Here is an 11,225-nt window from a genome sequence, read left to right as displayed (position 1 = left end):
ACCTACAACGTACGATAATTTCGGCGGGAGATGACAGACTAAGAGTACGATAACTCGTGAAGTGTGTACGATATTTGATGCCCATAATTCGCGAAAAATATTTTTCACAGTTCGTATCTCACACATCAGAGCTTGATAATCAAATACTCCAGTTTCTCATAGTATAAAGAATTATTTGGTTCGTCTTTATACCCTAATTCAGAAACTGTTGTAGTCGACGCCAAATGAGAAAAATTGTCATTTTGTGGTTTAAATCCAAATTCATCACTACATTAACTACGCGAAATGATGGTTAATATTGCGCTGGAAGTTGACGAAAGATGCATATAGAAAAGCAAAACGTTAAAAAGTGATTTAAAAGCCAACGAGTATATAAATTAAATTGGATAATCTTTGTATAACTGGTGAAGTATTTTGATGTCTTCTACCCCAACAGCCTAGGCTAAACCCAGTTGCCATAAACTGATATCAAATCACCTTTCTTATACTCTAAAAAGGCAATCTTATCTGTCTTCTGTCTGTAGACATGCAGAGTTTTTACCAGGAGCAAGATGACTAACCCTCTCGCACAGTTGCCAATAATTCATTTTTTTTTAGCGGGATAGAAATGGTTCAGGAGTCTGGGTTGATATATTTTCGGGAAAATGTTATATATGAGTAGCAAAGTTATGTCAGCAATATGAGAAAATATAATATAATGTAAATAAATATAATATAAATAATATAATATAAATAAATATAAATATAAAATATAATATAAAAAAGGGGTGAAAATAGTGGTTATACCACTTAACCATGCCATACGCCGTTCTTCCACCCAACCTCGAGTTGGTTGTTGGGGGAGCGGCTACTCAGTGTAACTTCTAGTCCAAAGGTCATTGGCCAGCCGGTCACCAACTCGGCAAGAGGACTCGGAGGGTCAGAATCTGCTGGTCCTAACGATGGTTCAAGCTAAATTTGTGTTCAAGCCCAGGGTTGATGGCGTATGAAAAGGTAAACACTTTAATCCCCAACGGTTTTAGGCCATGTTGTCGAAAGGACACGTTCACCACTTGATCACAACGGTACGACCCTTGGGATGTGATGGCCTGGCCCTTGTCGAATTAAGGGCCAGGTCGAAGGTTCACATCTCACCCAAGAGTCACAGTCATAATTAAAGGCACTGAATCCCCTTTTGTTGGTGTTCAGCAACAGCACAGATGTGTATAGTTTTAAAAACCCCTTTTCGTATGAACGTACAATGTCGCCAAATACATTTGTGATGATATATTAAGGAGAGGGAGGGTAGTTACATAACCCCCAAACCCCCCTAAAGATGCGACGACAGGGAAATCGGATGCATTCACCTGATCATTAAAGTCGTGTTATATTCGGGCACCGTATGATTTCGTCGATAACTCATCGAATTACTGTATTACAGTGTTGTTAAGTTTCTTTTTCTATTGCCTGCAGCTAAGCTTTCTCCACTAGGGGATAGCTCGGCCCGTCTCTGTGATACAAGTGTTAGGAGGAACGTTTCTACACGAACGTATATGATTTACAAACGTCTGGGGGGAGGAACGTTTCCACCACGAACGAATGAGATTTTTATAAACAAACCTGCTGCGCATGCGTGCTGACACATACCCCGCTGCCATGCGCAAGAAACTTGATGACATTATTCGAATAGTTTTTATCGTTATCATTTCTTTTATCATTTGTTTTACAAAACGTTATCGAAAGTTAAAGATTCTCTGATGAAACTAAACGTTGCCGAATCACAGGACTTCTGTTGTTGTTTTTTTGGGACGATTCACAGAAAACGAGGAAGATCGCTGTGGTGGACGTGGTGCCCATTCTCCATCATCTTTCAGAAAAAACAGTGAAAGTCTTTGAAATGCTCGAGATTGATTGGTCAAGCTGTACTAAACAAGAAAGATAAATCGTTATTTAGTTTCTTACAACCCTCTTGTGACTCATGGGGTTTAGGTAAGAGACTAGCAATAGCGGAAGAAGAGATGTTGAACCACACCACAATGGTCGAGGTAAGAGATACTGGACACTGGTTTGGTCGAAGTTCACTACCCCGCTATAACTTTCACCTGCCCACTGTGGTGGTGGAGGAGGAGGAGGGTACGTTGATGTTTCCTTTTTTTTAGGTAATGGTGAACTTTCTCCCGCCTCCTTAGCAGTTCAAGCTGGAAACTTGGAGTTTAGAAATGTACTTACGAGCTAAAAGAACCCGCTGGCGTGCAATATTTTTTTTTTCTTTCAACGGCTAGGCTTTCCCTCGCGTTCAGTGACACGATCTAGTAGTTTAGATATTGAAATATATACGTAATTTTTTTCTAACGCTCATACGGGCTGATATTTTGGGTTTGTGTGGTCAAAATTTCCTTTACCTCACGATGAATGTTTATTATCTTATTAGCAAAGCCCGAACCACCTATTTCATTGTTTCTTCCAAATTTATAAGCTATTTCTGTGGTGCCCCTAAACTAGAATGTTAGTTCCAAAGTAAGTTATTTCTGCGGTGCCCCTAAACTGTATTTCCCTACCCCAAAATTAGTTATTTCTTTGGTGCCCCTAAACTGGAATTGTGCAAATGTCTTTTTATTTATGTAGAAAGACACAGAGACATTCTGCCAGCGAATTTTTGCTTTTACCAACAGTTTTACGTATTACGAAATATATCCCCCAAAAATTAACACAAAGAGACTACAAAATAGTTTTGTATTTAACACATTTCATAATCGTATTACGAAGTAGATCGCAACAAATGAACACAAAGGAAATACAAAATAGTTTTGTATTTAACACATCTCATTAAACGTATTACGAAATATATCCCAACAAATTAACACAAAGGGAGTACAAAATAGTTTTGTATTTAACACATTTCATAATATGTAATATTCAACACCCGGGAAATATAATTTAGTATTCTATCCAACTGAAGAGTCATCTAGAACAAATGGATTCTTAAATAAATGAAAGTAAAAGTAATTTATAAATTTGGAGTTCATCGTGTGCTGTCTGGTGTATTGGTTAACGAACCTGTTTTATCATTATTCTTTATCTACTAACTTCTATAAAGATTCTGATAACATTAACAATGTATTGTCGTATATGGAAGATGTAGTACAATGGTAATATCTCGTAAGTTTGTTTTACGAATTTTTCTTTCATGATTTATGAGATGTGTTTCAGAATATGAAAATGGACTTTACGTTGGGTTTAACCAATGCTGTTATCTTTATGACGGTTTAATGATTCTCTCTCTCTCTCTCTCTCTCTCTCTCTCTCTCTCTCTCTCTCTCTCTCTCTCTCTCTCTCTCTACGAGTTTAATGCTCTCTCTCTCCTACGGTTTAATGCTGTTATCTCTCTCCTACGGTTTAATGCTGTTATCTCTCTCCTACGGTTTAATGCTGTTATCTCTCTCCTACTGTTTAATGCTGTTATCTCTCTCTCTCTCTCTCTCTCTCTCTCTCTCTCTCTCTCTCTCAGGCTGGTCTGTGCCAGGGCGGGACGTGAGTTACCGTGTTTACATTGGAAGTCACGTGACTAGCCCAAGGCCGTTACACCCCCCCCCCTCACAGTGACCATTGTAACGGGCGGACTTCCACTCTTCCAAGACTCTAGCGTCACAGCTTAGCTCTTAAGACTTAAGCTTCCATCAGTCATATAGCACGTACCCTTTGCTGACGTGTAGTGGGACGTAATGCAGCATCACGACTGAATGGCGCAAAAGACGCGTTGAAAATGTATCATTGTACGTAAAATCTATGGAAAATTCCGAGTTATGATGTGGCGAGGATGTAAATCCGGGTTGTGGTGGGTGTGTTCGGGGTTCGACCCCCCCGGGGACTCGAAAAGAGATTACTGGATCAGTGTGTGTGTGTGGGGGGGGGGGGAAACAAGGCCATGGTTCCCACTGGATTAAGGGAAATTTCAGCATTGTTCACATGAATAAATGACATCCTAAGGAAGAATTGGTGTGAACGGATATGGTTTTGTTTTTGTTTACGAAACTTCGGGGTCTTTGGTGGTCACATGTAGCCAACTTCTCTCTGGTGCGAAATTTAAGTTTGCCTTCGTAATATTACCTTTCCTTCACACACAAAAGAATGAGCAGCTTGCAAAACTGTATGTCGGTAAAAGCGGTACGATAGTTTAGACTACTGGCAGCAGGCACGCTCCGGCTGGCCCCTCCCCCCTCCCCCTCTGACGTCTAACCGTGCTGCCGGACGTACGATTATATCACATACTAAGGAAATGGATGTAGAGATGTTGAAGTCGAGATTAATTTGGCCTGGGGAGGACATTCTGGGTGGATGGGGAGTTAGGGGAGGTCATTATCTGTCACCCCAGACCTTCCTAGTGCATCACCCAGCCATTTCCCCGCACTGTCATTTAAAAAAAGGAAGTTAACTAACCCTACCTCAGTCCTTAGCGGCTGGCAACCACACACAGACCAACCATAGGCTTACAAGGAATATTTTAAACGATCCAGGTCATCACAGTAACTGGAAATATACGTTATTAAGGAAGGAAATTCATGATTAGCCAATCCAGCTGTGGGGAGATGCGTTATAGCGGGAGTATTATTATTATTATTATTATTATTATTATTAGTAGTAGTAGTAGTAGTAGTAGTAATAGTAGTAGTATTTTATTATTATTATCATTATTATTACTAGTATTATTTTGTTATTATTATCATTATTATTACTAGTATTATTTTATTATCATTATCATTATTATCATTATTGTTATAATTATTTTATTATTACCATTAGTATTATCTTTATCACTAGTAATGGTAAATATTTTTTTCATATATTGCAATATCGTGAAAGGAGGTTAAGTTAAAGTTGAAATAAATAAATAAATAACAAGAGACGAACGTGTGCTAGGATGCATCGTTCACAAGATCGGGTTGCTAAGTACGGAAAGAAAAAATCTGTGAATTTCCCGGTTTCACGACCCGTTTAACAACGGTAATTAAAACGTAAGGCCTGGACCACATCTTTAATTAATGTGACGCGTCACGTCACACCATTGTTCTGCTTGTGACGCCGTAACGATGAGCGGGAGTCACGGAGAATGAGCGGGGCTTTGTTTTGCTGGCGTTCTACGGCGCTTCTGGCGGGAAACATGCGGAAGAATACTTGCCACGTATTCCCCGCATGTCGTAGAAGGCGACTAAAAGGGGAGGGAGCTAGGGGGCTAGGGCTGGAAATCCTCCCATCCCGTTTTTAATTTTCCAAAAGAAGGAACAGAGAAGGGGGCCAAGTGAGGATATTCCTTCTAAGTCTCAGTCCTCTGTTCTTAACGCTACCTCGCTAACGCGGGAAATGGCGAAAAGTATGAAAAAAGAAAAAGAAAAGAAAAGAAAAATATCGAATATTTACCTAATGGCGTCCTAGCTTCGTCTCTTCGACGAATATCAACTGACTGTTATATTTCTCTCTTGTGTCTCCCCTGATGATGTGATTATTACACGAAAGTGCACTTGGCAACCTGTGTTTCATTTTCCCCGTGGACTCATAGGAAATATATATATATATATATATATATATATATATATATATATATATATATATATATATATATATATATATTCGATATTTCTATTTTCCTCTTTGTCTTTGCATTAGCTCTCTCTCTCTTCCTCTTTCCAATCCTTTCTCCTAAACCTTGCCTTGTTTCTCGCCCTTCTTCCTCTGGGCCTCCTTTGTTCGGACACGCCCGCCCTTGGCCTGGGCTCCATCGAGCCTGGGAAACGGTTGGTTTCTGATGACGCAGCCACACAGGTTTCTCGCGCACTCTAACGGCCTACATCCGGCTGTGCGTTTGTTTAGGAAATTCCGAGAGGGAAATGGCGTGTTTGCGTGGGAACGACCGTGCGATCCTTGAGCACGAGGGTACGACCCTTGAACACGACGATCTGGTCTTTTGACCTGACCCATAAGGTTATTAAAGGTCATACCGTCACGTTGAATGGTCCTTAACACATGTTTAATGTTTACAGGTTGTGCTCTGAATTGACTGAAATCTAGTATGTTAAATGGACTCTTCTTTGAGAAAGAGAACTTATACAACACCATCTTAAGTATTGGCTATGATTAAATGTCTATTTTTCCCTTAAAATATCGTAGAAAAGTGAAATTATCCAAACTATCACGTCTTTAACCGTAATTCCTGAAGATCGTAGGGAGGGTGTATGTGTATATGTCGTCCCCCATCTGTGTTGTGCCATAATCCTGGCAAGGGAGAGTAATTAGCCGTGATTGCTCAGGGGGTTGTAGAAAACACCTTCACTTTCCGCGGTTTGGGCGTGGGACGGTTAAGGGAGGGGTTGTGGGAAGGAATGGGCGCGTAAGTATTGCTTGGGGGGAAGAAGATGGGGGGATGGTGGGGGAGCTTTAGGGTAAAAGGGAGTGGGTGTGGAGGGTGGAGCAGCCTGTAAGCCAGTATGGGGAGAATGAAGAGAAAGTTCTTTGTGTGCTGAAACTGTTGTCTTCTTTGTATCTTTGATTTTTTCTTTGATATATTCTGAATTCACGCTTTGGTGATGTATGCTATACATAATAGTGACATATATATGCATAATGTACCGCGTATGTAATATGTATAGTCAATTTAATCAATAAGTAACTCCATTTTGAATCACATCATATGTTTTATAGGAATTTTTATATAAAAGTGTCTTACGTATTACTATCCACTTTGGAAATTAAATTTTTTTGTTTAAAAACTTCAGCAACGAAAATAGAAATAGAAATTTTTTAAGATAATGATTTTATATTTTATATATTTATTAGTACTATTGACTTGTATATTGTAACAAAACTGATTCAATTGAATTATAAAGGGACCAAGATTTGTCGTATGCAAGGAATATGTATTTATTCGTTGTATATATATATATATATATATATATATATATATGAGAGAGAGAGAGAGAGAGAGAGAGAGAGAGAGAGAGAGAGAGAGAGAGAGAGGTGTCCATGTTTTGTGGTAGGGTTATGACACATCACAGCGGACAACAGGCGGGGTGAAAGCAAGTGTGTGTGTGTGTGTGTGTGTGTGAAGCCCGACTTCCATCTTGAAACATATATATTTATTTTTTCCCCCCCTAGGATATTCAGGGATAATATCAACGCCTGATTTTAATTCTTTAAATGGAGTCCTAGTAGGGACTGAAACACTTTGAGGTATGATAGAGCAACGTTTTCTTACGTTAATCTTAGGGTATTTTGATATTTGTTTTGTAATTATATGAGTTATGGAAGAGGTTAGCCTTCTTCGTCCTGGAGTTGAAATAACAGCCATGAGAGATTGATCGAAATTTAAGATAAAAGATAAGAAAGAAGAAGAATGAGAGTTGGGGAGGCCACTGTGGGGGGGGAAGAGGGGGAGTTTCCAGCCAACTTAATTGATATAATTGATGGGGGGGTAATTAACGGTTATGACCAGTGGTGAGAGAATCTTCTCGAACCTGCCCACCACCTGCCTCACGCGGTGTTAAGAGAAGTTCTGCTCTCCGCGTGTTGGGCGCCATCTTGGTTTTCTCTTTATCAAGATGTGTGTGTGTGTGTGTGTGTGTGTGTGTGTGGACCAGCGTGTGCGCAGCCCATCCCTGCGTAGAATATACATTCTCTCTCTCTCTCTCTCTCTCTCTCTCTCTCTCTCTCTCTCTCTCTCTCTCTCTCTCTCTCTCTCTCTCTCTCTCTCTTCCCCTGAGGCTTTCCAATTTAAATATATTGTTCCAACTATTATATAGGCTCCACGAAACCTCATGCCCCTCTCTCTCTCGAAAAAAAATTGAAAATGCCTCCTGTGTCAACTTCGACAGTGATGAGCGGTCAACCCACCCTCCGTCCGCGGCTGTTTTGTCATTGACTTTCGCTGCGGCGGGCAGTGCTTCCGGAGCCGGCATGCCTACAATCATTACCCCCACCCCCCTCCCCCCAGTTCTATCATCTCCATTATCTCCCAGTCTATCATCAACTTTCTCAAACACGCCGCATCTCATTTTCTTCATTCTCATTGCCCTGTCTGCTGGTTGATCTCTTGTGTCTCATCTTTGGTCCACCTCCTCATTGGAGGGTATAAATAGGTGAGACATTTGACCTTGTTTCTCTAAACTACCATTTCTTGGCCTTATTTGCTTGTCTCAGGCCTCTTATTGGATAATCTGTTCGATCCATTTGGAGTACACAATGTGGAGAGCGACTCTTTCCTCGCTCCCCCTATACCCCCCACACCGCTAGGTATTCTATCGTGGTATTTCTGAGGTCTCTGTCTTATCGTATACTATCTCTTATCTCCTGTCAATTAACATTCTCCTGAATTTCAGTTCATTGTGACGTTGGTGATTTCACTCTACTTCAGCTGGCTCTCCCGCCCCACCCTGACTTTCCATGTTCTTTTTCTCGCACTGATCCCAAATCTTCTCTCTTTCTATCTCTGCCGCTTCTCCGAATGAGAGAAATGATTAACGTGATTTAGAACACTAGGAATCAGAGGTTCATATTTTCGAAGATTTAAAGTTACTCTTCTCTGGTTATGTTAGTGTCCTCTTCCCTCCTCTGTCCCATTTTCTGTGGTGTAAAATCTTCCCTCTTCATAATGTCCCATTTTCTTTGGTGTAAAATCTTCCTTATTCATAATGTCCCACTTCTATAATGGAAAATCTTTTCTTTTCACGATTTCTCATTTTCTATAAGAAATTTAGTGTTGCTTTGTGTTACGGGTTTGGCGGAGTTAGGCAATGTGTTGTGTTGGAGGAGATGGCCTGGGTGTTGTGTTGTGTTGGAGGAGATGGCCTGGGTGCTGTGTTGGAGGAGATGGCCTGGGTGTTGTGTTGTGTTGGAGGAGATAGTCTGGGGGTTGTGTTGAGGGAGATAGCCAGGGTGTTGTGTTGGAGGTTTGTGTTGCCCAGAAGTGTTGCTAAATCCCCTCATGTGTTGCAGGTTGGCGTTGCTAGCGGCGGCCTCGCTGGTGTTCGTCGGGTGTCGAACCCAGGCCTCAGAGCCGGTGTGGGACTACAGCGAGTGGCAGCCCATCCTGGCCCCGTGCCCGACATGTCGCAAGGGCCGCGGTCTCCTGCTGGGGGCGCGCAACGGCCCAGCTGCCGTGATCCAGGAGGCGCCAGTCATCCCTATATCCCACCTCAAATCCCGCCACGTCAACAAACCCACCTTTGGCAAGTCCAAGCCCGGCCTGGTGCCCAACCCTGTGAGCCAGGCCCCTAGGACGCCGTCGCTGCGCCTTCAGGAGCAGCAGACCTCCGCCAGCAGCGACTCTGAAGGACGTGTGCAGCTGGTCTACCTCCCTCACGGCTCCATCAGGCAGCTCACGTCCGCCAAGATGGCTCGCATCACCCTCCCTTCGTCGAACACCCCAGCGGCGACGTCGAAGGAGGAGGGGGAGGTCAAGCCCCCTCTCCCCCGTCAGGAGGTCCTAGACTCCACCTCGGCTCAGCCCCAGCTGCCCCGTCAGGCCATCGTGGCTTCCTTCCCCCCTCTGCCCCTTCAGGAGGGTCCTCCCCCGCCCGCTCCTGAAGCAGTGCAGACGCTAGGGTTCTCGGACAAGCAGAAGAGGGACCACAGAGGGCGTGTGGTGTCTGGGGGCGTGTCCGGGGGCGCGCCTGGGGGCGTGCTGGCCATGTCCCTGGTGGCTGCCCAGGGTCAGGAGAAGGAAGCCCGCGAGAAACTTCGCCTCCTGGAAGCGGCCCTGTCTACGCCCTTGGACGTCACTCCTGAAGGGAAGGAAGAGGACCGACTCCCTCGCGTCTTCATCGCCCCGTCCCACGTCCCTCCTCCGCCGGGATACATCAAGATCCCGCTGGTGCCGGATGGCGACGCCCCTGGGCCACACATCCAGAACGGGGGCAAGCCCCTACCCCAGACCTTCCTCACCCCAGACGAGCGCCAGCCACCGCCGGGCTTCGTCAGATTCGACTTGCCCAGGGGCGTGGGCCAGCTCTCCAGGGACATCCCCGTCGTGTTACCCGGCTCCCACGGGGAGTCGCGACCCTTCTTCGCCACTACCACCACCACGACAACGCCCTCCTCGCCCCCAGCCTCCGCCGCCCTGAACATCCAGGCGCGTCCTGTCTCCCCCAGCAGGAGGAAGAACCTGGGGTCAAACTCCCCCAACGTACAAATCATCCCAAGAAGCCAGGCCAAGCTGGAATCACCCCGTCCAACCCCCTCCAGCTCACTCCCCAGACCCCATCTCAGTCGCTCCCCATCTTCCCACTCCCCACCAACCCCGTCCAACCCCAGGCCAACACGCCAGCCCTCCCCACTCCCCAAACACTTCACCCCCAACACCAAACTCCCACAGCCCTTCCCTAAGCGCCCCAACCAGCCGACCCTCTCCCCGTTCCCACAGCTAGGACAGGGTTCCAAGCCTATCCGTCCCAGCCCCAAGCCCGTCCCCCAGCAGCCCAGCCAGTCTTTTGCAAGTCCTAGCCAGCCATCCCAGCCCAGCCAGCCATCCCAGCCTAGCCAGCCATCCCAGCCTAGCAAGCCATCCCAGCCCAGCAAGCCATCCCAGCCCAGCCAGCTATCCCAGCCTAGCAAGCCATCCCAGCCCAGCCAGCCATCCCAGCCTAGCAAGCCATCCCAGCCCAGCCAGCCATCCCAGCCTAGCCAGCCATCCCAGCCTAGCAAGAACTTCTTTGAACCCGCTACCCTCGTCCACCATGCTAGGCAAATCCTCCCCCATCCCAGCCACCCCTCTCCCAAGCCTGGCCAACCATTCAACCAGGCTAACCATCCAGGTCGAGCGTTCGACCAGCCATTAAACCAGCCCAGTCAACATTCAACCAGCCCCCTAAGCCTGGTCAACCATTCAATCAGCCCAGTCAACCATTCAACCAGCCCCCTAAGCCTGGTCCATCATTCACCCGACCAAAATCTCCATCAGTTCCATCATTCACCCGACCAAAATCTCCATCAGTTCCATCATTCACCCGACCAAAATCTCCATCAGTTCCATCATTCACCCGACCAAAATCTCCATCAGTTCCATCATTCACCCGACCAAAATCTCCATCAGTTCCATCATTCACCCGACCAAAATCTCCATCAGTTCCATCATTCACCCGACCAAAATCTCCATCAGTTCCATCATTCACCCGACCAAAATCTCCATCAGTTCCATCATTCACCCGACCAAAATCTCCATCAGTTCCATCATTCACCCGACCAAAATCTCCATCAGTTCC

General features: G+C 45.0%; 1 protein-coding gene across 1 annotated transcript in view; it reads left to right on the top strand.

Annotated features, from left to right (window-relative positions):
- LOC139767438 (uncharacterized) overlaps window positions 1-10,886 on the top strand; it is a 16,482-nt gene extending 5,596 nt beyond the window's left edge. The window contains exons 2-3 of the mRNA XM_071696819.1: window positions 8,962-10,811; window positions 10,858-10,886. Coding sequence (XP_071552920.1) covers window positions 8,962-10,811; window positions 10,858-10,886 — 1,879 coding nt within the window. The remainder of the gene's footprint in view (window positions 1-8,961; window positions 10,812-10,857) is intronic.
- The last annotated feature ends 339 nt before the right edge of the window (window positions 10,887-11,225 follow it).

The sequence above is a fragment of the Panulirus ornatus genome, chromosome 61 (genome assembly GCF_036320965.1).
Source record: "Panulirus ornatus isolate Po-2019 chromosome 61, ASM3632096v1, whole genome shotgun sequence".
Lineage (NCBI taxonomy): Eukaryota > Metazoa > Arthropoda > Malacostraca > Decapoda > Palinuridae > Panulirus > Panulirus ornatus.
Note: the sequence above shows the minus strand (reverse complement) of the source record. Positions and strands in the feature narration are given on the sequence as shown.